The sequence below is a fragment of the Microcaecilia unicolor genome, unplaced genomic scaffold, assembly GCF_901765095.1.
Source record: "Microcaecilia unicolor unplaced genomic scaffold, aMicUni1.1, whole genome shotgun sequence".
NCBI lineage: Eukaryota > Metazoa > Chordata > Amphibia > Gymnophiona > Siphonopidae > Microcaecilia > Microcaecilia unicolor.
Genome location: NW_021963012.1, coordinates 290,183 through 316,851, shown reverse-complemented (window position 1 = coordinate 316,851; position 26,669 = coordinate 290,183). Strand labels below are relative to the sequence as shown.

The window sequence follows — 26,669 nt, the reverse complement described above, 5'->3', positions numbered from 1 at the left end:
CACACACACACACACACACACACACACACTGTGTGCCTCTCACTCCTGAAGCAACACACCAACACACACAGACTTTGAGGCCTTCATTCCTGAAACAACACACAAACACCGAGTGGCCTGGAGCAATACACCACAACACACACACACACACACACACACACACACACACACACACACTGTGTGCCTCTCACTCCTGAAGCAACACACCAACACACACAGACTTTGAGGCCTTCACTCCTGAAACAACACACAAACACCGAGTGGCCTGGAGCAATACACCACAACACACACACTGTGTGCCTCTCACTCCTGAAGCAACACACCAACACACACAGACTTTGAGGCCTTCATTCCTGAAACAACACACAAACACCGAGTGGCCTGGAGCAATACACCACAACACACACACACACACACACACACACACACACTGTGTGCCTCTCACTCCTGAAGCAACACACCAACACACACAGACTTTGAGGCCTTCATTCCTGAAACAACACACAAACACCGAGTGGCCTGGAGCAATACACCACAACACACACACACACACACACACACACACACACACACACACACACTGTGTGCCTCTCACTCCTGAAGCAACACACCAACACACATAGACTTTGAGGCCTTCACTCCTGAAACAACACACAAACACCGAGTGGCCTGGAGCAATACACCACAACACACACACACACACACACACACACTGTGTGCCTCTCACTCCTGAAGCAACACACCAACACACACAGACTTTTAGGCCTTCACTCCTGAAACAACACACAAACACCGAGTGGCCTGGAGCAATACACCACAACACACACACACACACACACACACACACACACACACACACACACACACACACACACACACACACACACACACACTGTGTGCCTCTCACTCCTGAAGCAACACACCAAAAAAGACACAGTGGAATTGGAAAAGGTGCAGAGAAGGGTGACAAAGATGATACAAGGGATGGGACGGCTTCCCTATCAGGATAGGCTGAAGAGGCTGGGGCTCTTCAGCTTGGAGAAAAGGCGGCTGAGGGGAGATATGATAGAGGTCTATAAGATAATGAGTGGAATGGGTCGATGTGAAGCGTCTGTCTATGCTTTCCAAAAATACTAGGACAAGAGGGCATGTGATGAAGCTGAAGTGTGGTAAATTTAAAACGAATCGGAGGAAATTTTTCTTCACTCAACGCATAGTTAAACTCTGGAATTTGCTGCCGGAAAAGGTGGTTAAGGCGGTTAACTTAGCGGACTTCAAAAAAGGGTTGGACGGCTTCCTGGAGGAAAAAGCCATATAATGTTGTTGAATGGACGAGGGAATACAATATTTCTAGGATGGGTGGGACAAATTGCTTGTTCTTTTGGCTGCCGTCGGTGACAGGGTGCTGGGCTCGATGGACCCTTGGTCTGTCCCAGCATGGCGATGCTTATGTACTTATGAACACACCAACACACACACTGTGAAGCAACACACCAACACACACACACTGTGAGGCCCTCACCCCTAAAGCAACACACCAACACACACACATTGTGAGGCTCTCACTCCTGAAACAACACATCAACACACACACACACACATTGTGAGGCTCTCACTCCTGAAACAACACATCAACACACACACACACACACACATTGTGAGGCTCTCACTCCTGAAGCAATACAGACATACACTATTCTATTAATCTATTTGATATATTGTGTAAAATATTGTAGCAATGCGTTTGAATAATTTCATCATTTTTCATTTCAGCCCATAATTCCACAGGGTGTACAAATGATAACAAAATGGAAACAGAAAAGAAGCTGCTTGAAGCCCCCAGTCTCCCCAAATACCTAATACATGGAGAGCCTGGCTGTAGGTATAAGCTCAGTTTTCTAATGCCGGTACTAATACATCAGAGCTCAGCCTTCGCCTAACCTGCTTCTCTTCTCTAATCTCTTAAACACTGCTACTTCCTGTTTGCATATTAGAAGCTTAAGGTCTGTTTTATCAGGTCTTAAAGGTAATCAATAGAAATAAAACAAAATAAAACCTGGAAAAGAAAATAAGATGATACCTTTTTTATTGGACATAATACATTTCTTGATTAACTTTCGGAGGTTGCCCTTCTTCGTCAGATCGGAAATAAGCAAATGTTGGTAGGTGACAGTATATATAAGTGAAACATCAAAGCATTTCAGTGACAGTCTAACAGGATGGGGGTGGATAGGTGAGAGACAGGAAGAGTTGAGTGGATGAGGGACAGGGAGATATGCATGGAGACAGGGGGTGACAAAGCAGTACAATTTTATGGTTTATAATGGGCTAGAAAACCCAGATCTTTGTTAAGTCCTGTCTGGTGGGTGACAAATTATTTAATCATTCTGACTTCAAAGGTCTTACGTTCCTGTATTGTTTTAAAGTTCCCTTTTAAGTTCTTACCATGAAATCATTGGTACAGTGTTCTGGTTTTGTAAAGTGCTATCCCACAGGTGTGATATCTAATACCAATAAAGATGTCACACCTGTCGGCAGCACTTTACAAAACCAGGACACTGTACCAGTGATTTTATGGTAAGGATCCTGAAAGGTAACTTTAAAACAATACAGGAACGTAAGACCTTTGAAGTCAGAATGATTAAATATTTCGACACCCACCAGACAGGACTTAACAAAGATCTGGGTTTTCTAGCCCATTATAAACCATAAAATTGTACTGCTTTGTCACCCCCTGTCTCCATGCATATCTCCCTTTCCCTAATCCACCCGACTCTTCCTGTCTCTCATCTATCCACCCCAATCCTGTTAGACTGTCACTGAAATGCTTTGATGTTTCACTTATATATACTGTCATCTACCAACATTTGTCTATTTCCGATCTGACGAAGAAGGGCAACCTCCGAAAGTTAATCAAGAAATGTATTATGTCCAATAAAAAAGGTATCATCTTATTTTCTTTTCCAGGTTTTATTTTGTTTTATTTCTATTGATTACCTGTAAAAGTGGATTAACACGGCTACCACACTTCTCTAATCAGGTCTTAAGGAATGCCTGGGTTAGCTGTACTACATCTCCCAGAATGCAGCTCTTCCCACTGCTTCTATTATCTGTCAGCCCTTCACAGCTAAACCAACCACACCACAACGTAGAGAATCAAATCAAATCAATTCTTGTATACCGCTAATATCCCCTTTCCAGGGTTCAGTGCGGTTTACATTCTAGGTGAGACAAAAGCCAATAATGTTAGTGTGAGATATGAGAACAATTAGAGACCATTGATGTAATTGCATGAGACCAAAAACATTAAGGAAAGGATAATGGACTGTTATGGAGAGTCTTTGGCAAGAGAGAGGTTTTTAGCCTCTTCCTGAAGCTAAGGCAGCTGTTTTCTGTTCTGAGAACAAGTTGGGATGTCCATGTACTGTTTAAGTCCACTGAGTCCTGAGTTCAAATCAAGGCAGGGTTGGTTAAATGGTGCACAGGTGAGAGGGGTGGCTTGCAGAAGCTAGAAAAGTGTCAGCAGAGGCTTCTCACAGATGAAATTCTGCATAGCAGTGCAGGGCCCGTCGTTCCAGGTCCCGTAGCCGATCACCTCCACACAGTCTTCCCCTCGCAGGGTACCGGCATTATTTGGCTCACCTGCGCCCCAAGCTCTGAAGGAACAAAAACACCCCAAAAAATAATAAGAAAAACTGTTTCCAGCTACAGAATGCACACTCTGAATGACTCTACGGATGACAGAAAACCCGATTCTTCATTCTGGACTAGACGTGATAGAGTTTACCAGTCAATAGAAGAATTATCCCAAAGATAATGATATTCATGGGCTCCCTAAACACTCTCTAGCACCCTCCCCTGCCCCACCAGACCCCTTCTACAGACACCCCCAGTTGTAACAATTGTTTTACCTGCTCCCCATCAGCAGAAGTATCAACCCTGGACAACCCCCTTCCTCCTAATCTGTGAAACCACTGGGCAGTGAGATCCTCGGTAATCATACGGAAGCTGAAGCTGGTTGTAATTATGAGAGCAATAATAGGCTTAAGAGCCTTGAAAACACAGCCACACAAAGGTTGGAAGGTCAAACAAACAAAAAAAATCTATTTATTTATGTGTAGGGGAATAGGTGACCTGTCGCCTTCACAGGTTGGGACAAACAAACAGGAAAAACTAGTCTGTATACATATATAAAGTTCTCGTTTTCTCTCTCTCTCCTTCTCCCCCCCCCCCCCCCCCAGCAAGGCTACGATGTGCACTAGTCCCAGGGCAAGCAGCGGCTTCCCTATATTTTCCTCCAGGAACTTGTCCAAACCTTTTTAAAATCCAGATACCCTAACCCAATGGCGTTCCGAGGGGAGCTGACACCCGGGGCGGATCGCCGATGCGCCCCGTCCCCCCGGGTGCAGCGCCTCCCCGTGCAGCATGACCCCCCCCTCGGCGAAGGGACACCCCCCCACCCCGGCGAAAGACCCCCCCTGGGTGCATGCCACTGGGGGGGGGGGGGGGGTGCCGCGCGCCGTCAGCGTCGTTGGTTTCCATGCTCCCTCTGCCACGGAACAGGTTACTTCCTGTTCCAGGGCAGAGGGAGCATGGAAACCAACTACGCTGACCCGCGTGCGGCACCTCCCCCCCCAAGCGGCGTGCACCCGGGGCGGACCGCCCCCACTGCCCCCCCCCCTTGGTACGCCACTGCCCTAACCGCTGTTACCACATCCTCCTGCAAAGAGTTCCAGAGCTTAACTATTCGTTGAGTGACAAAATATTTCCTCTTATTTGTTTTAACCTTTAACATTTTCAAATGACTCCTGATGCAGGCGCTGTGCAGAGAAACACGGCCCGTGTCAGGTCCATGAAATAAAGTCCCTAAATCTTGGTGCTGTTTTTTGTTGATTGTGACATTTGTACTTTGACTGTCTCCATGTTGCTGTATATCAGTATTCAGCACATTTAGGCATAGACAGTCTTTAGTTCCAAGAATACATTCAGCAGGGTCCAGGATAAACTGAACCTACCTGAGTAGAGCCTCTGCAGCAGACACGGCATGGGGTGAAGGCTTCTCCTCTCTCCTCTGGGCCTCCCTGACTTATCTGTGTTGAGGGTTTTTATCCTGCCTTGACCACGCCCTCCCTGTCCTGTTCTTGCTGAGTCACCCTTTGCTTGCCCTAGGTCCCGCCTCTTAAGATGGCTCTGTATTTGTGAGGGAGTGGGTAGCACTAATTCCTATAGACTCCCTCACACTGGTATTTTTTTGGGGAGGGGGTGCTATCTTTTTAAGCTGGCGCTGGAGACAGCTATGGGTAAGATAGGCAGAATTGGGTGTTTTCTGTGTGGGAATAATAAGTGATGATTCTCATACAGTGACTTATACATTTCAGGGGATAGTCCTTGAGAAAGCCCATGGTGATGAAACATGCGTGTCTGACATAATGCCCCCTGTCCGACAACTCTTAAGAGATGAGTATTAAATAATTATCTTAAAATCTGCAGATTAACTTTGGACTAAACAAAAAATTGTCAGTTGGGTGTACCGAATATACTGCTAGTAAATTACATTAGTACGTGATACCGCTGAGGTCACCGAGAATTTCAATGTTTATGCTCAAGATTTACCATCAATATTACTGAATCATTTCAACTGAGTTAGTTTGTATACTAATCTAGACAGAGTGGGAATTAGAACATAAGAACATAAGCACCATCATACTGGGAAAAGACCAAGGGTCCATCTAGCCCAGCATCCTGTCTCCGACAGTGGCCAATCCAGGCCTCAAGAACCCGGCAAAACCCAAAAACAAAACAAAAATTTTAATTAATAATGTTCAATGGACTTTTCCTTCAGGAATCTGTCCAAACCCCCTTTAAACTCAGCAAGGCCAACTGCTGTCACTGCATTCTCTGGCAACGAGTTCCAGAGTCTACCTACACGCTGAGTAAAGAAAATTTTTTTCCTATCTGTTTTAAATCTACCACGTTCTAGCTTCATCTTGTGTCCCCTGGTTCTATTATTGTTAGAAAGTGTAAACAAACACTTCAAGTCTGTCCGCTCTACTCCACTCATTATCTTGTAGACTTCTATCATATCACCCCTCAGTTGCCTCTTCTCCAAGCTGAAGAGCCCTAACCGTCTTAGCCTTTCCTTATAGGGAAGTCCTCCCATCCCTTTTACCATTTTCGTCACCCTTCTCTGCACCTTCTCCAATTCCTTTATATCTTTTTTGAGGTGCGGCGACCAGAACTGAACACAATACTCGAGGTGCGGTCTCACCATGGAGCGATACAACGGCATTATAACATCCTCGTGTTTGTTTTCCATCCCTTTCATAATAATACTCAACATTCTGTGTGCTTTCTTAGCCGCCGCAGCACACTGAGCAGAAGTTTTCAATGTCTTATCCACGATGACACCTAGATCCCTTTCTTGGTCCGCGACTCCTAACACGGAACCTTGCATGGCATAGCTGTAATTCAGGTTCCTCTTTCCCACTTGCATCACTTTGCATTTGGTAATAAATAACGTCCAGAAAAAGGAGGGACAGATTGAGCTAGTCCGGGTTCTACTTCCATTGCTGTCAATGGAAGTAAAATCCGGAATGGGTCTTGGCTACCGTCATGAATAAGACCACATCCTTGTATCCCCATTGCCTTCTCACTACAGGATTATCCCCAGGAGAGCTGCAGGACAGGTCTGGAACTCCAGGGTCAGATGAGAAACCTGGACTGGCTGCAGGAAGGGGGAGGTTTATAACACTCAATAGGTTCAGATGACAGCAGTGAGTAAGAGGAAGAATAAAGGAGGAGGAATCATGGAAATCAGGACTAGATAATAGAGAAATAAACCCTTTTACCTGATCAAAGCGGCATCTGCCTGAGAATCCCCTGCAGCAGCCAGGACTGGGCGAGGGGCAGTTGCAGTGCAACTTCAGGTAGGAGATAGCTTGAACCTGGGAAGGAACAGAGTGCCCAAGAATCCTGGGAGTTGGAGTGCACAGCCTGTCCTCCAATCGAGGCGCAGAAAGGCTAAGCCAATCAGAATCAGGCTAGGGTGGAGCTCTTGAAGCCTAGGAGCCATGCCTAACTTATAAAAACCCTTCTTTCGAGAAGGAAGACAGCTGCGGAAGGATTGGTCAGCTAACATCCAGGGCTAGAAAAACCTGTTCTCTGCATGCCAGAAGCAGGTCTAGGGCTGAGATTCCCAGGGGAAGGTCCACAAAGGAAAAGGAAGCCAGTAAGAAGCTAAAAAGTGACACTAAGGGGGTGAGCCCCATGAAACCTTGCTGTGTTTTTTTTTGTTGTTACATTTGTACCCTGCACTTTCCCACTCATGGCAGGCTCAATGCGGCTTACATGGGGCAATGGAGGGTTAAGTGACTTGCCCAGAGCTGCCTGTGCCTGAAGTGGGAATTGAACTCAGTTCCTCAGGAGTCAGGACCAGAGTCCACCACCCTAACCACTAGGCCACTCCTCCACTGTTGCTACTATTTGAGATTCATGGAATGTTACTATTCCACTAGCAACATACATTCCATGTAGAAGTCGGCCCTTGCAGATCACCAATGTGGCCGCGCAGGCTTCTGCTTCTGTGAGTCTGACGTCCTGCACGTACATGCAGGATGTCAGACTCACAGAAACAGAAGCCTGCGCAGCCTTCTACATGGAATGTTGCTAGTGGAATAGCAACATTCCATGTAGAATCTCAAATAGTAGCAACATTCCATGTAGAATCTCCAATAGTATCTATTTTATTTTTCTTACATTTGTACCCTGCGCTTTCCCACTCATGGCAGGCTCAATGCGGCTTACATGGGGCAATGGAGGGTTAAGTGACTTGCCCAGAGTCACAAGGAGCTGCCTGTGCCTGAAGTGGGAATCGAACTCAGTTCCTCAGTTCCCCAGGACCAAAGTCCACCACCCTAACCACTAGGCCACTCCTCGGGACTGCTGGTCAAATGACGCAAAAGGGTAATGCCTTTGGCGTTAAGCTTGAACCCCAGTTGGAGAAAAGAAAGGACGGCTCTTCTTGACTAGAACTGTATTTAATTTTGCTGCTAAGAAGCTCAGGATTCGCTTGGCTTTGAGACTGGCTGTGTTATTTTTGCCTCCACACTGTGAGATTCTGACATTGAAGATGTTTGTGTGGAAATACAATAAAAAAAAAAAGTGCAGTTGTTTAGTTAATTGCAAAATCTGGAGTGGCTCATTTTACTTCCATGGACTGAACTCTGTAAAAGATTCCAGTGGTGATTAACAGGAACAGGAGCTTCAGTGCAGTATTCCTCACTATCACTATAATGTACGAATAACATTAGCATCATTTGACGTCTAGTGATCTCCGAATGCTGTGGTTCAATACTAAGACAGAGGAGAGGGCTTATTCGAGATTGAAGGCCCTCCTGGATTTCAAAAGAACTAACTTTGCAGAGATGGGGGAATTTCTCAAGGAAGAGTTTGCAGGGTGGGAACAGCCTGAAGGAAGCAGAACAGCAGTGGACAAGACTGAATGGAACTAATAAATTACATAAAGGAAAGAGGAAAAGAAGGCCACTCTGGTTCTCGAATGTAGTAGCTGAAAAGGTAAGGGAAAGGAGGTCAGCCTTCATACGTTATAAAACGACTCAGAAAGAAGAAGACGGGCCCCCCCTTCAATCCGTTCAGAACTCTGCTGCACATCTTATATTCCGCCTGGACCGATATACTCATATCACCCCTCTCCTCAGGTCACTTCACTGGCTTCCGATCAGATACCGCATTCAATTCAAGCTTCTCCTTCTTACCTACAAATGCACTCAGTCTGCAGCCCCTCATTACCTCTCTACCCTCATCTCCCCTAACGTTCCCGCCCGTAACCTCCGTTCACAGGACAGATCCCTCCTCTCAGTACCCTTCTCCACCCCTGCCAACTCCAGGCTCCGCTCATTCTGCCTCACCTCACCCTATGCTTGGAATAAACTTCCTGAGCCCTTACGCCAAGCCCCCTCCCTACCCATCTTCAAATCCTTGCTCAAAGCCCACCTCTTCAATGTTGCTTTCGGCACCTAACCTTTATACCTTTCAGGAAATCTAGACTGCCCCAATTTGACTGACTGTACATTTGTCCATTAGATTGTAAGCTCTTTGAGCAGGGACTGTCCTTCTATGTTTAAATTGTACAGCGCTGCATAACCCTAGTAGCGCTTTAGAAATGTCAAATAGTAGTAGTAGAAGAAGACGGGCCAGAATACCTAGATCAGCTAAGAGAAGCTGGAAAAGCGAAGAAGCAAATGGAAGAAAAGATAGCTAATATGGTACAATTGAGGGATAAGACGTTTTTCAGATATGTAAGTGACAGGAGCAAATGCCAAAATAGCATTGTGAGGCTCAAAGCAGAAGGGGAGGAATAAGTGGAAGATGATAAGGATAAAGCTGAACCACTTAACAATTATTTCTGTTCTGTGTTCATGGATGAAAGGCTGGGGGTAGGACCATAGGAGCCAACTTTTCATTATTATTGGGGGTGCTAAGCCTAATGGAAATAACCCCTTCCTGGACATATAGAAGGAATTTTTTCAATATTGGGGGTGCTCAAGCACCCACAGCACCCACAGAGTCAGCTCCTATGGGTAGGACCACAGAAAACAAATATAAAAGGAGATGGATGTATGATAGATTTTTGGAGGACAGTGTTCGTGAGGAGCTAGCTAAACTAAAAGTAGACAAAGCAATGGGGCCTGATGGGATACACCCGAGGGTGCTCAAGGAACTCGGAGAAGTTCTGGCAGCTCCACTGACTGACTTCTTCAATGCTTCCTTAGAGGCTGGAATGGTCCCAGAGGACTGGAAAGGGTGAATGTAGTTCCATTGCACAAGAGTGGAAGTAAGGAGGAGGTTGGGAATTACAGACCCGTCAGTCTAACCTCGGTGGCGAGTAAACTAATGGAAACGCTTCTAAAGCGGAGAATTGTGAGATTTCTCGAATTGAATGGGATGCAGGACACGAGGCACCATGGCTTCACTAGAGGCAGGTTGTGTCAGACGAATCTGATTGATTTTTTTGACTGGGTGACAGAAGCGTAGCCAGGTTCTAGCATTGGTGGGGGAGTGGAGAGGCGTCGGAGGAGCAAAGAGCGGACTGCCAATGGCGCCGGCACATATTTTTCATGTGACAGATCATTTGAAAAATTGCAGCTAATGCCGTCGGAAGTCTGTTTGGGGGAGCAGTCACTCCCCCGGCGACCCACCTAGCTACGCCTTTGCTGGGTGACCAAACAGTTGGACGTGGGAGGGCTCTGGATGTGGTGTATTTGAATTTCAACAAGACCTTTGACACGGTTCCGCACAGGCGACGCATAAATAAACTGAGTTCTCTCGGTATGGCACCTAGAGTAACTGACTGGGTTAAAAATTGGTTGAATGGAAGGAGACAAAGGGCAGTAGAGAAAGGAGCTTGCTCTGAAGAAAGGGATGTTGTTGGTGGACTACCGCAGGGACCGGTCCTTGGGCTGGCTCTTTTTAACGTCTTTGTGAGCAATATTGTGGAAGGGCTGTCTGATAAGGTTTGCCTCTTTGTGGATGATACCAAACTCTGCAACAGGGTGGACACCCTGGAGGGTGTGGATGACATAAGGAAGGACACAGCAAAGCTTGAGGAATGGTCCGATACTTGGCAACTAAGATTTAATGCTAAAAAATGCAGGGTCATGCCCTTGGGTCACTAGGATCTGAAGGAACGGTACAATATAGGGGGTGAAGTGCTTCAGTGTACAAAGGAAGTGTGGGACTTGGGAGATGAATGTGTCTGATGACTTTAAAGTTTCCAAACAGGTAGAAAAAGCAATGGTCAAAGCCAGAAAGATGTATGGGTGCATAAGAAGAGGGATGACCAGCAGGAAGAAAGAGGTGATGGTGCACTTGAGTAAGTCTCTGGTGAGGCACCGTTTAGACAACTGTGTGCAATTCTGGAGACCACACCTACGGAAAGATATAAACAGGATGGAGTTGGTCCGGAGGGTGGCTACAAAATTGGTAAGCGGTCTTGGACACAAGACATATAAGGACAGGCTTATGAACCTCAACATGTATATACTGGAAGAGAGGAGGGAAAGAGGAGGTATGATAGAGACGTTTAAATATCTCAGGGGCATTAATGTACAGGAAGTGAGTCTTTTTCAAATGAAGAAAAACTCTGGAATGAGGGGGCATAAGATGAAGTTAAGAGGCTTAGGAGGAATCTAAGAAAGTATTCATTTATGGAAAGGGTGGTGGAAGCATGGACTGGCCTCCCGATGGAGATTGTGGAGACTAGGACTGTATCAGAGTTTAAGAAAGCATGAGACAAGAAGTAGGATCCCTAAGGAAAAGGTTGTGGAGGATGGGCCATTTGGCCTTTATCTGCCGTTATATTTCTATGTTTCTATATCTGTTATTTGAATGTTCTAATGTTGCTTATTAGATGTTTTATTGGTATCATGCTGATATAGTATCATAGGTAAATAAATCCTTATAGATAAAGAAATATCTAAGTTAGGCGTGTGGCCTAGTGGTTAGGGTGGTGGACTTTGGTCCTGAGGAACTGAGTTTGATTCCCACTTCAGGCACAGGCAGCTCCTTGTGACTCTGGGCAAGTCACTTAACCCTCCATTGCCCCATGTAAGCTGCATTGAGCCTGCCATGAGTGGGAAAGCGCGGGGTACAAATGTAACAAAAATAAAATAGATACTATGGGAGATTCTATATGGAATGTTGCTACTATTGGAGATTCTACATGGAATGTTGCTGTTCAAAAATACCATCCTGAAAGCCCAGGCCAAATATATTCTGTGTATTAAAAAAGAAGGGAGGAAGACCAAACAATAGTCAGCATGGTTAAAAAGTGAGGTGAAGGAAGCTATTAGAGCTAAAATAAAATCCTTCAGAAAATGGAAGAAGGAACAGACTGAAATTAACAAGAAACAGCATAAGGAATGTCAAGTCAAATGCAAAGCGCTGATAAGGAAGGCGAAGAGGGACTTTGAAAAAAAGTTTGCGTTGGAGGCAAAAACACATAGTAAAAAATTGTTTTTAGGTATATTAAAAGCAAAAAGCCGGCAAAAGAATCGATTGGACCGCTAGATGACCGAGGGGTAAAAGGGACGATCATGGAAGACAAAACCATAGCAGAGAGATTAAATGAATTCTTTGCTTCGGTCTTCACCGAGGAAGATTTGGGAGAGATACCGATGTCAGAAATGGTATTCAATGCTGGTGAGTCGGAGAAACTGAATGAATTCTCTATAAACCTAGAGTAGTACTGATAGAACTGAAAAATGAGCTTGCAGAGCTATTGTTAGAAACATGTAATGTATCCTTAAAATCGAGCGTGGTACCGGAAGATTGGAGGGTTCCAGAGGAGATCTGGGAAATTATAGACCTGTCAGCCTGATGTCGGAGCCAGGCAAAATGGTAGAGACTATTATAAAGAACAAAATTACAGAGCATATTCAAAAGCATGGATTAATGAGACAAAGTCAATATGGATTTAGTAAAGGGAAATCTTGCCTCACCAATCTACTACATTTGTTTGAAGGGATGAACAAACATGTGGATAAAGGTGAGCCGGTTGATATTGTGTATCTGGATTTTCAAAAAGCGTTTGACAAAGTACCTCATGAAAGACTCCAGAAGAAATTGGAGAGTCATGGGATAGGAGGTAGTGATTAAAAACTGGTTAAAGGACAGAATACAGAGAGTAGGGTTAAATGGTCAGTATTCTCAATGGAGAAGGGTAGATAGTGGGGTTCCACAGGGGTCTGTGCTGGGACCGCTGCTTTTTAATATATTTATAAATGATCTAGAGATGGGAGTAACTAGTGAGGTAATTAAATTGGCTGACGACACAAAGTTCTTCAAAGTTGTTAAATCGCAAGAGGATTGTGAAAAATGACAAGAGGACCTCACGAGACTGGGAGACTGGGCGTCTAAATGGCAGATGACGTTTAATGTGAGCAAGTGCAAAGTGATGCATTTGGGAAAGAGGAACCTGAGCTATAGCTATGTAATGCAAGGTTCCACATTAGAAGTCACCGACCAAGAAAGGGATGTCGGCGTCATTGTTGATGATACGTTGAAAGCCTCTGCTCACTGTCTGGCGGTGCCTAAGAAAGCAAATAGAATGTTAGGTATTATTAGGAAAGGAATGGAAAACAAAAATGAGGATGTTATAATGCCTTTGTATTGCTCCATGGTGCGACCGCACCTTGAATATTGTGTTCAATTCTGGTCACCACATCTCAAAAAAGATATAGTGGTATTAGAAAAGGTGCAGAGAAGGGCGACAAAAATGATAAAGGTGATGGAATGATTTCCCTATGAGGAAAGGCTGAAGCAGCTGGGAGTCTTCAGCTTGGAGAAAAGACAGCTGAGGAGAGATATGATAGAGGTCTATAAAATAATGAGTGGAGTAGAACGGGTAGACGTGAATCGCTTGTTTACTGCTTCCAAAAATAGTAGAACTAGGGGGCACGCAATGAAGCTACAAAGTAGTAAATTTAAAATGAATTGGAAAAATTTTTTCTTCACTCAACATGTAATTAAACTTTGGAATTCATTGCCAGAGAATGTAGTAAAAGCAGTTAGTTTAACGGGGTTTAAAAAGGTTTGGATGGCTCCCTAAAGGAAAAGCCCATAGACCATTATTAAATTGGACTTGTGGAAAATCCACTATTTCTGGGATAAGCAGCATAAAATGTTTTGTACTTTTTGGGGGGATCTTGCCAGCTATTTGTACCTGGATTGGCCACTGTTGGAAACAGGCTGCTGGGCTTGATGGACCTTTGATCTGTCCCAGTATGGCAATACTTATGTATTTATGTACATATGTTTTACAGTGGTTGGCAAGATACTCTTAGTGCATATGGAATACTCATTGGGTTTCTTGAGAAGGTATGTCTTAGTTCTTTTCTTCAATTCAAAGATGCATTACAGTTAGAGGTTGTGTTATGTATTGTTGTTCGAGAATGATCTGTGTATATTTTACTCATACAATTTCCTGAAGATGTAGGTCTTTAGATCTTTTCTGAACTGGAGGTAGTTTGTGATGCTTCTTATGACTATGGGAATTGAGTTGCACCATTTTGAGGCTAGGCAACTAAATCTCGTCATGCAGGTGGACTTGTATGTTTTTGAAGTTGGGCAGGTGAAGTAGTAGGTAACCTCTGGTTCCTGGGTTTGCATTTCTTTGTGGTACTTTGATTATGTCTAGCATGTAGTCTGGTGACATGCCAAATAGCATTTTGAAGATGATTGTGCTGGTTTTGAAAATAGTCTGGCCTTGATTGGGAGCCAGTGTAGCATTATGAATATGGGATTGCTCTATCATATTTTGACTTTTTGAATATCAGTCTCGCTGCTGTGTTTTGGACAGTCTGCAACGATCGTAGTAGGTTTTCGTTGCAACCTACCTATGCTGCATTACAGTAGTTTAATTGAGACAATATCAGGGTCTGTACTATAAGACAGAATGATTGTCTGTGGAAATAGTCTCTGATTCTTCTCAGTTTCCATAGTGCTTTGAAGCTTTTGACGTGATTGCAGCAACTTGGTCTTCAAGGGTCAGATGTTTGTCGAGAATGATTTCTAGTACATAAGTAGAAAAGCATCACCATGCTGGGACAGACCAAGGGTCCATCAAGCCCAGCACCCTGTCACCGACAGCGGCCAAAAGAACAAGCAATTTGTCCCACCCATCCTAGAAATACTGTATTCCCTCATCCATTCTTTAGCTTTTTCCTCCAGGAAGCCGTACAACCCTTTTTTGAAGCCCGCTAAGTTAACCACCTTAACCACCTTTTCCGGCAGCGAATTCCAGAGTTTAACTACGTGTTGAGTGAAGAAAAATTTCCTCCGATTCGTTTTAAATTTACCACACTGGAGCTTCATTGCATGCCCCCTTGTCCTAGTATTTTTGGAAAGCGTAAACAGACGCTCCACATTGACCCGTTCCATTCCACTCATTATCTTATAGACCTCTATCATATCTCCCCTCAGCCGCCTTTTCTCCAATCTGAAGAGCCCCAGCCTCTTCAGCCTATCCTGATAGGGAAGCTGTCCCATCCCCTGTATCATCTTTGTCACCCTTCTCTGCACCTTTTCCAATTCCACTATATCTGTTTTTTGAGGTGCGGCGACCAGACTTGAACACAATACTCGAGGTGCAGTCGCACCATGGAGTGATATGATGGCAGAATAATATCCTTATTTTTGTTTTCCATCCCTTTCCTAATGATACCCAACATTCTATTTGCTTTCCTAGCCACAGCAGCACATTGAGCAGAAGTTTTCAACGTATCATCAACGACGACACCTAGATCCCTTTCTCGGTCCGTGACTCCCAACGCTGAACCTTGCATGACGTAGTTATAGTTTGGGTTCCTCTTTCCCACATGCAGCACTTTGCACTTGTGTGTCGATTGTGTAAGATTGTTGATCTGTTATGAGGTTTTTGGTAAGTAGTGGGATTGTTCTGGCTGGATAAAACCAGGAGTTTGGTTTTGTCCCAGTTCAGTTTAAGTTTGACAGATGTGGTCCAGTTTTCCATGAAACTGAGTCCTTTTTTGGTCTTATCCAGTATCTCTGTGATGCTGTTGTTGAAAGGTATGTAGATGGTGACATCGTCTGTGTATATGAATGGGTTTAAACCCATTTTTCCCAGTTGTTTTCCAAGTGGAAACATCAGGACATTGAATAATATTGGCGATATCGGGGAACTCTGAGGGACCCCGCATTCAGGGATCCAGGAGGCTGAAAACTCATTGGATATCTTGACAAGATAGGATTTAGTTCTTAGAAAACCATTGAACCAGGCTGCTACTGCTCCAGTTATTCCTATGTTGTCCAGTAGGGTCGTTCGTATTGTGTGATTTACAAGGTCGAAGGCGCTTGACGTATGGAATTGTAGTAGTAGGTATTGACTGGCCTTGGCTTATTCTTCTTCTTAATTTTGTGATCATGGTGGTTATGATTGCTTCAGTGATATAGCATGGTCTGAAGCCTGATTGAGAGCTGTGAAGGACTAAGTAGTGCGTTAGGTATTCCATTAATTGTTGTGCTACTAGTCCCTCCGTTATTTTGGTCATCAGTGGTATTGATGCAACTGGTCTGTAATTAATGAGTTCACTGATTTTTCTGGTGGTGTCTTTAGGGATTGGAGTGAGTACGATGTTGCACTTGTCAGAAGGGAAATGGCCTTTCAAGAACATGTGTATTCTATGTGTTCAGTTAAGCGTTTGATGAACCAATCTGGAGGGTTTTCCATCATGTCGTTTGGGCAGCTGTCTAGTAGGCAATCGGCCTGTGCATATTTTGTCAGTAGTGCAATTCTAGTGGGAAGCAGGGGACGGGGGAAGGAGTTCAATCAGAGTATTTCTAGAAATGTATATACTGCCTTGCTGACAAAAATCAGTCACAGCTGTTTGCAGTATCAAACCATATACAAGAGTTCAGTATCTGGGTCCTGTCTACATTTCTTGACGTTTTGATGCTGTTCCAAGCTGGTAGCGGATGGATGAGAAACTGGTTGATGAAGAGGACTGGGACAGGAGTGGTCAGTGCGGTCCATGCTGGTGCTTTAGAAGTGACACTGGGAGCAGGCTCTGAGGGAAGGGTTCCTGTTTAGTATAAAAATATGCAAGAAATGGAGGGGGGGGGGGGGTGCACTAGCATGCAGAATAGAGGAGTGGTCCAGTCATCAGTTCAGAAGGGGAGCCCAGTTCAAATCCCACTGCTGCCCTCAGAAACTCACTTAACCCTCCACTGTCTCAAATATAAATGGTCAGGTCTCCAGGGACAGGGAAATACACCTACCTTATCTGAATGTAACTGACCTTGAGCTACTCCTGGAAAAGGTAGGAGCTAAATTCAAGTAATGAATAACTAAGCCTGGGTTGTATAGATTATCACTGTTCCCCTCCTGAAATCAGTTAAAGCTTGTTCTGCTCTTCAAAGGTGCTGAAAAATAAAACTCCCCGGCTAGGGGGATGAGGGATGGACTTACTGGGATACGGTGGGATTTGTTTTTATAGAAGTGCATGCTAGAAAAGCTTCTACATAAATAAAAGCAATAAATGTGAATGTGAGTAGAGGCTAAAAGCCCTTTTTGTGAGCTGCTGTGAGAGAGATAGCAAGAGGAGGATTTTCTCTGAGCTGGCAGACAGCCCAGAGACTGCAGAGTAACAGCCAAGGACCGGCAGATGGGATCCAGTCAATGAATTGCTAGACTATATAATGAACCGGAAAGGGGAAAGAAAAGGTGATGTCATTTGATTCCTGGAAGAGAGAGAGACAAACAAACCAAATGCACTGTACAAGCTCACAGTGGTGCTCACAGAGAGAAATTCACTTTGTATGCAAGGGAACAACCTGCCTTTCTAACACCCTTCTACTCCGAAAGACAAATCTCAGAGCCTTACCCTGCTTTGTCCTGCTGGCACCTCACGAGGACCTCAGCAGTGATTCCGTACAGGAACTAAGAATGGAGCTGGGGGGTGTCAGTGGGGGGGGGGGGGGGGGGGGGGGGGGCAGGGACTTCACTTACCTCTTTTAACTGTATGCTAGCCTTATCTGGACTGTGGTTTCAATATCGCCACTGGAACTTGCTGCCGGAGGATGTGATAACAGAGGTTAGCATATCTGGGTTTAAAAAAAATGTTTGGCCAAGTTCCTGGAGGAAATATCCAGAGTCTGCTACTGAGATGGACATGGGGGAAGCCACTGCTTGCCCTTGGATTGGTAGCATGGAATGTTCCAACAATGCGGGTTTCTGCCAGGTACTGGTAACTTGGCTTGGCTACTGTTGGAAACAGGATACTGGGCTAGACGAACCACTGATCTGACCCAGTACGGCTATTCTTATGAATAATGCCGGGGGTTGTCTTCTCTGTCCAGATATTCAGTGCCACTCACTCTGCTAGGTACTTGTGACCTGGACTGGCCACTGTTGGAAACAGGATACTGAACTAGATGGACCTTTGATCTGATCCAGTAGGCCAACTCTTTGGTTCTTATTTGCAGAGTTTAAATATTGAGTTATAAAATTCTGGGCCTGTCACTTCAGGGAAAGCTTGCTCTAAAGCCACCCCTTAACCTTCTTCCTGAGCAAAAGCCAGGCACCTTCCTGTCCTAATTCCCCCATAACTGGGCACCAAATTCTGAAGGCCATGCATCTTGCTAATGTGGGTCTGATTTCTTGTAGCCCAGGGACTGGTAAAAGGAGTTCTCTGTCTGGGACATCTAGGGACAGTCCGTCTGTTAAATAACTGGGGGTTGGCTTGGTGGACAGAGCAGGCAAAAGTAGAGGTTGTCAAAGGACGAATCACCACCGGAGATATTAATCTAACAGTCTATATTATAATATTAAAAAAGAGGACTCAACACGGGCCCTGTTTCGACGCACGCAAGCGTCTACATCAAGGGGTCAAACAGAAAACTCTATAGATAGAGGATGACAATAGAAAAATCATAATTATGAAATATAAACAAACATAATTGTGTTGAGACATAAAAATATGATCATAAACTGAGACATATAAATCAATCAGATATCTTATATAATAAAATTCACCCTCAACGTTCTGAAGACACTGACATCACTTCTGTTACTTCCTTCAAGACGGGTTTGAAGGGTTCGTGGTGGTGAAGCCACCAAAATCGCCAAGTCTCGGGGCCCCGCCCTCGCGTCACACGTGATGACGTCGAGGGCAGAGCAATGGCGTCACACACCGAGGGCGGAGCAATGGCGTACGGTGCGTTCAGGAGGTGCGGAGCAATGGCGTCAGAACGACGAAGGGGTCGGTAGGTAGATAGGGAGGGAGGGGGGGGGCGTTGGAGAGGAAAACCTTGTTAGCGCCCGTTTCATTTGCTCCAGAAATGGGCCTCTTTTACTAGTTATTAATAAAGTGAAAAGTGTATTAAATTGAAACACAAATATAATCAATATTAAAAATACCAACAGCAATATTGCTATAATAAGAATGGATATATAAATGAAATGCAAAACAAAAATGACAATAAATTAAAGTAGTGACTGTAAAAAAGCATAAAAAACTACCTGAATGGCATTATTTTAATGTGGGACAAATGCACTTAATGATAAAACAAAAATATTGTATGAAAAAAAGTATTTGTAGATGAAAATCAAAATAAAAAATACAAATACAAATGAAAAATGAAATGAATAATGAATAATATGTTAAATTGGAAAATACAAAATACTAAATTAATTTTATATTGTAATAATGAGTTTGAGATATAAAATTTGAAACTGAATATCTAACTGTTGTTCATGAAAATGCGCCAACATTTTTTTTATATATATGTGTATATATAAATGCGAAGTCAAATTAAAAATTGGCTTGGTGGACGCATTTCTACATTAACAAAGAGTTTTGAACGTAATTCTGTAATCTGCCTGTAGAGTAGCCAGTGCAGTTTCCACTAGGCCTCATCTCAAATGTTATTCCTCATCGCTGTAAACAGTAACAGACAGATAAGCAGCAGTTTGAAATCTGATTTTCAGTCGACTTATGATAAGGATCTACATAAAGTTAACGGGATAGAACTAAATGTGTGTGAGGGAGTCTGTAAGACGCTACCACTTCCCCTTAATGATACTCACTTAATGGTACAGTATCAGAGCCACCTTAAAACTCACAGTCCCGCACATGGGGGAGGGACACAGGAGAGGCGGAGCCAAGAAGGAATGGTCCAGGAAGTATAAAAGCTCAGGGCCCAGCTAGGCTAAGTTGGCTCAGAGGAAAGCAGCAATGCCCGACCACATGTGCCGACAAGCACAGAAGAAGAACACAGAACCCTCGCACAGGTCAAAACAGGCAGGCAAACCATTTACAGTTGGTTGCCCATTTTCGAAGGACTTTACAATCTCCAGTGTCATGCTCATTCCATTATGTTACTTTTATGTTTTTTTGTTTGCATTTAAAATACATTTTATATGAATGTTTATGTATATATAGACTTTTACATATGGTTTTATTTGATTATGCATGATCCATTTTTTCATGTGCTGCTTGTGTTATTTTATGGTTTATATATGATCTTATGTATATATTTTTATATAAGTACATAAGTATTGCCATACTGGGAAAGACCAAAGGTCCATCGAGCCCAGCATCCTGTTTCCAACAATGGCCAATCCAGGTCACAAATACCCGGCAAAATCCCCAAAATGTACAAAACATTTTATACTGCTTATCCCAGGATTTTCCACAAGTCCATTTAATACCGGTCTATGGACTTTTCCTTTAGGAAGCCGTTCAAACCTTTTTAAAACTCTGCTAAGCTAACTGCCTTTACCACATTCTCTGGCAACGAATTCCAGAGTTTAATTACACGTTGAGTGAAGAAAACTTTTCTCCGATTCGTTTTAAATTTACTACTTTGTAGCTTCATCGCATGCCCCCTAGTCCTAGTATTTTTGGAAAGCGTAAACAGACGCTTCACATCTACTCATTCAACTTCACTCATTATTTTATAGACCTCTTATCATATCTCCCCTCAGCCGCCTTTTCACCAAGCTGAAGAGCCCTAGCCGCTTTAGCCTTTCCTCATAGGGAAGTCGTCCTATCCCCTTTATCATTTTCGTCACCCTTCTCTGCACCTTTTCTAATTCCAATATATCTTTTTTGAGATGCGGCGACCAGAATTGAACACAATATTCAAGGTGCGGTCGGACCATGGAGCGTATTTTATAACTGTGTCATCGTTCCTCTGGTCACCCATTATTTACTTTTTACTTTGTTCAGGTTGTTATGGCAGTAATTTATATATTTTGTATTGTTTAGGGACTCCTGAAACACACGATTTGTCTGGAGTCCAGTACTTTTTGTGAAGTGAACTCTGAGTCCGTTGGATGTTTTTTCATCACCTTCGCTTTGTTTGTGATCTGTGACCATCAGGAAGGCCAAGTTCACTTGGAACCTTGCAGACTTGTGCCCTTGGCCTGGCTGGACACAGCCCGGCCTATGTCAAGTGCTATAGATTGTACTGGTAACTCTGAGGAATCAGATCAGCGCCAATCAGAGTGACAGTTGTGCGCAGCGTGACCCTGCAGGAGCAGGCTACGAGAGGACATTCTTACAGCTAAGGACTAACTTTATGTTTACTTTCTCCCCTACCTGTGAACTGAAGAAGACTCCCTACATGACACCTTTAATAGACATTATTTTTGTTCACCTGAACCCGCTCCATTTTATCCGGGCTCCAGGCCCACCTTCATTCGTGTTATTTGTTTACTTTAACAAGGAGGAGTGGCCTAGTGGTTCGGGTGGTGGACTTTGGTCCTGGGGAACTGAGGAACTGAGTTGGATTCCCACTTCAGGCACAGGCAGCTCCTTGTGACTCTGGGCAAGTCACTTAACCCTCCATTGCCCCATGTAAGCCGCATTGAGCCTGCCATGAGTGGGAAAGCGCAGGGTACAAATGTAACAAAAATAAAAAAAAAATAAAAATGAATCCATACAGGATACCTCCAACTCCTCCTACGTTTATCCAGATTACCTCTGAGCAGACACTGAGTTATCTGCCCAGAAGTTAGATGGTGACCAGTCCCAAACTTCAAACTGAATGACTTATACAGTTAACTCCAAGCTAACTAGTATATAACACTTTGAATATTAACCCCTCAATTCCTTCCATTAAGCCTATTTGCTAATTCATCCACAGTAGCCCCTGCCCCCTTCTCTTACCTTCCCCCCTTTTCAGCCCCCTTACTTCCAGTCTTAGCCTCCTTCTCAGCTGGTGCTGCTGCTAGTTTCAGTTCCAGCTTCAGCTGCAGGCCCCAGTCCCAGCCAGTGGCGTAGCCAGACCTGACATTTTGGGTGGGCCCAGAGCTAATATGGGTGGGCACTATGTATATAAGTGAGAGTGCACTTGATGAAGGATTTCTAATAAACAGTCTGCCCAACAGCTGTCCAGCATCAATATAAACCACATACATACTCAAAGCCTATGTAGCAAACTTTAACACCACCAATTCTGAACACACAAATACTAAGGCAGAAGGAATATACACAACAGCAATACGCGTTTCATTGGAAAATTCAGACTACTCAGACTGATATAGATCCCAACACAAACCACATGCCAGAAGAATCACTTTGGTCACATGCAGAACACAGACCAACCTTCATCAATTGCCCAGCATCAGCTCTGTCCTTCCCTACCCCTCCATTCCTCCCTGTAGCCCGACATCAGTCCTACCCTTCCCTTCCCTACTCACCTCATCCATCCCTATAACCTGGCATTAGTCCTACCCTTCCTTTCCTACCCCCCATCCATCCATCCCCGTAGCCTGGCATCAGCCCTTCCTTTCTCTACACTACCCCCCATCTATCCCTATAACCTGGCATCAACCCTCCCCTTCCCCACATCCATCCTGTACCTAGGCATGTTTATATGGGACATTCGGGTTATGAACCATAAAATAACTTTGTGACAGTAACTGAGAATTATGAGCACAGCTATGCCTCTGTGAACAGGGTATGAACAGGTTAAGAATCACTGAGAAGCTAAATCATAAGAAATTATACAGAATGTGAGTCTCATGTCAGCTTGCTCCTTCTGTTGGAGACACAGGCAGATATGGAGTCATTACAAAGATACGTGAGGCAAGAGAATACTATAATGTAAAAAGGAAAATTTGCTGTTGACCATGAAAAGCAGATAATGGAAAAGACACAACTTTAGTTGCTGGGAAGATGGTTTTTGCAAAGTAGGATAACCTTACTGACCTCACTTATGATAAACAAATATGTTATGAAGAACTTTGCTTCTGGAAAGATTTTGCTAGAATGGGCTGGAATATGAAAGAAATTTTGTACTTCTAATACTAGTCTATGGGAGAAAACGGTATAAGAGGAGAATTATGGATGGAGGCATTCAGAGAGCTAATGTCAGAGGTCACGTTTGTGTCCTGGCTGCTGTCTCATACAGGGGCGTAGCTACGGGTGGGCCTGGATGGGCCCAGGCCCACCCAGTTTTGTCTCAGGCCCATCCTCACCGTCTCCCACCCCCGCCGTAGCACTGCCTCCTCTCCTGCACTTCACGGTCTCTGTCTCCCACCCTCACGGCAGCGCTTTCAATTTGCTATTAGCGCTGCCTGCCTGACAACTGACAGACGCGGTGTGACGTCCTCCTGCTCCGGGGCCTTCCCTCTGCCGCGTTGATTCAACTTCCTGTTTACGCAGGGCGGATTGCACGCGGCAGAGGGAAGGTCCCGGAGCAGGACGTTGTCGCGCCGCGTCTGTCAGCTGTCAGGCAGGCAGCGCTGATAGAGCGCTGCCGTGGGGGTGGGAGATGCAGACCATGAAGTGCAGGAGAGGAGGCAGCGCCACAGTGGGAGAAGGTGAGTGGAGGCAGCGCCGATAACTTTAAATGTGCTGGACCGTGTGTGTGTGTGTGGGGGGGGGGGGGGGGGGGGGGTTGTAGTGCCCACCCATCTAACCCGCTGGCCCACCCAAAAATTGTCTTCTGGCTACGCCACTGGTCTCATATAACATTTAATTAATTATATTATGTAGTCTAATTGTATTTCTGATTGGTAAGTGTAATAAACAATTATTGATTATTCTCATATTATTACTATAGCTTTCTGTGTCTTTCTGTCTTTCCACCTGGTGGTGTTAGCAGTGGCGTTCCTGGACTCGATGGCACCCGGGGCGGAGCGCCAATGCACCCCCCCCGGGTGCAGCGCGCCCCCCCTGCTAGATGACACCACCCCCCTCCGGCAAAATGACCCCCCCCGGGTGCACGCCGCTGGGGGGGGGGGGTGCCGCGGCGCACGCCTGCTCCTCCGAGTTCGCTAAACTTCGTTTGTTCGCTGCAGCTCCCTCTGCCCCGGAACAGGAAGTAACCTATTCCAGGGCAGAGGGAGCTGCAGCGAACGAACGAAGTTTAGCGAACTCGGAGGAGCAGGCGTGCGCCGCGGCACCCCCCAGCGGCATGCACCCGGGGCGGACCGCCCCCCCCCCCCTTGGTACGCCACTGGGTGTTAGGACCATATTTTCTGGAGTGCTGGACATTCCAGCTTGCAAGTAAATAGTGCACCTAACAGAAAAGGTGTCACACTCACCCGAGAGCCACATCGCAACCAGGGAAAGGCTGTCGGAGATACAACACATTCTGCTGTCATGGAGGTGGGTACGGCATTTGAGGCTGGCATACAGGCTGGCAAAAAAGGTTATTTTAATTTTTTTAGTATGGGAGGGGGTTGGTGACCACTGAGGGAGTATGGGGAGGTCATCCCCCATTCCCTCCAGTGGTCATCTGGTGAGTTGGGGCACCTTTTTGAGGCTTGGTCATGAAAATAAAAGGACCAAGTAAACCCGGTGAAATACTGCTTAACACAGTTTTTTTTCCCATTATCGGCGAAAGCCGGCTATCTGGTAGCCACGCCCATACCCGCCCATGTCCTGCCTTTGCTTTGCCGCCGACACGCCCCTTTGAACTTAAGCTGGCGAGGCGACGGGAAAGCGGCGATGCTGTCAAAAAAAGCAGCTTTCGATTATACCGATTTGGCCGCTTTTCCGAGATCGCCGGCCATCTCCCGATTTGTGTCGGGAAATGGCCGGCGTTCACTTTCGATTATGAGCTGGATAGTAACATCGTAGATGACGGCATAAAAACGGTCCATCCAGTCTGCCCAACAAGATAACTCATATGTGCTACTTTTTGTGTATACCTTACCTTGATTAGCATCTGCCATTTTCAGGGCACAGACTGTAGAAGTCTGCCCAGCACTAGCCCCGCCTCCCAACCACCAGCCCCGCCTCCCACCACTGGCTCTGGAGAAAAAAAGGGGGGTTCAGTAACACCACCCAGCCAGCCCAAGATGATCGGACTATAAGGCGTAGGCCCGGCGCAACATCATCTAGCCCCCCCCAAAAAAACTCCACACTATTAAATGTCCAAAATATCAAAAATGGACTTGAAATGTCCTGAGGGTTAATAATGGACAAATTCCTGTATCCAAAAAGTTGAGATCACAGAGTATAAGTCATCACAAACAAAACATAGGAAAACCAAAAGCATTAGGGGCTTAGAGCCCATTTAGTTATGTTAGATCTGCATGAAACAAAATATTTATTTTTTTTATTTTGACTTAAAACCTTCAGAGTCAGCACCTACTTCTCCTGAAATCCAACGTGCGCTGCGTGCCACAATTTCTGGGTCTGGGAAGGAACTGGGAACAACTCCAAAAACATCCCTGGTGGTGCATGTAGGCCACCTGGACCTCCCACCCTCCAACAGCACAAATTACCATGATGGCAGACCCCACCCCTTTTCCCACACACCTTTAAGTTAGAAGGGAGGAGTAATGCCCACTTGATCTTTCCCTGGGACATCATCTTGAAAAACACGGTGACCCGCCCAGAATCAGTCTACCAAATAAAGCAGTTGATTCAACCTTCCTGAGCCCTTACGCCAAGCCCCCTCCCTGCCCGTCTTCAAGTCTTTGCTTAAAGCCCACCTCTTCAATGCTGCGTTCGGCACCTAACCCTTACCGTTCAGTGAATCCAGATTGCCCCAATTTGACTGCCCCTATCGGACCGACCGTTCACTTGTCTATTAGATTGTAAGCTCTTTGAGCAGGGACTGTCTCTCTTTGTTAAATTGTACTGCGCTGCGTAACCCTAGTAGCGCTTTAGAAATGTTAAGTAGTAGTAGTACTAGGAGATAAGAGGAAGTTTGTGACAAGCCAACCCCGCTTCTGAATCAAAAGTGGAAATAAACCTAGCCCCAGCATTAAAGGAGTAGGTTACACGAAGACGCCTGAGGCAGTCGCCATAAAAGAATAATAGAGAATGATGACTAGGGAGTCTTTCACCTCCAGTCTGATGAATTCATCAATGAAATGCTGTTCCAAGCAAGAAGCAAGCAGTTTAATCTAGGAGTAGAGCAGTGTGCAGCAAAACCAGGTCACTTGAATCTTCCCTACACTGACGGCCCCTTCCGCGCGTTTCTGCCTATGCAGAACAGGAAGTTGCATCATGGCGGGACGGGAGCTCTCGTAGGGAAGGCTGACTCTGACTGGCTGAGCCTGAGGCAAAGAAGCACGATCGGTGACGTTGCAAGCCCGAACCGAAGCCGGTTTAAGGCGGATCGGCGGTGTGGAGGCAAAAGGAGGAGGAGGAGGGATGTGGCACGCCGGTGAGAGACCGAGTAGCCCCGGGCGGGCGGAACTGGGCATGGGCAGGGCACTCAGCGGTGATGGCGAGCCGGAGGCACTGTCTGCAAAGAAGAGTCAGGACTGGTCTACTCTCGGAGAGAAACAGCTGATCCATCCTGCTGCGGCTGGGCCCAAGCCTCTTATACCGGGCGCCTATGCCTGGGAGAGGGCAGAAAGATAAACAGCATCAGCCCCACCCCTCCCTGTAGCCTAGTGTCAGCCCTGTCCTACCCCCTACTCATCCCACCTTAGTCTGGCATGTCTGAAGCACACCACTGCAGAGCCCATCCCCACCCAGAAACCCTACCTACATTAAATATAAAACTTTTTTTTTTAATTTTAAGCTGGGCACAGCAGAGACCTTCCCCACCCAAAAACTCGCCAACGTAAAAAGATATACAACTTTTTTTTTTAAATTATTTTAACCTGGGCATTGAGCCCACTCCCACCCAGAAACCCACCAACATTAAAATTAATT

At 45.2% G+C, this 26,669-nt stretch overlaps 1 protein-coding gene across 1 annotated transcript in view; it reads right to left on the bottom strand.

Annotated features, from left to right (window-relative positions):
* Positions 1 to 3,325: 3,325 nt before the first annotated feature.
* The window catches only part of LOC115458729 (CD209 antigen-like protein C), an 80,075-nt gene continuing 56,731 nt past the window's right edge, over positions 3,326 to 26,669 (bottom strand). The window contains exon 8 of the mRNA XM_030188553.1: positions 3,326 to 3,656. Within this exon, the coding sequence (XP_030044413.1) occupies positions 3,509 to 3,656 (148 nt within the window). The 3' untranslated portion in view covers positions 3,326 to 3,508. The remainder of the gene's footprint in view (positions 3,657 to 26,669) is intronic.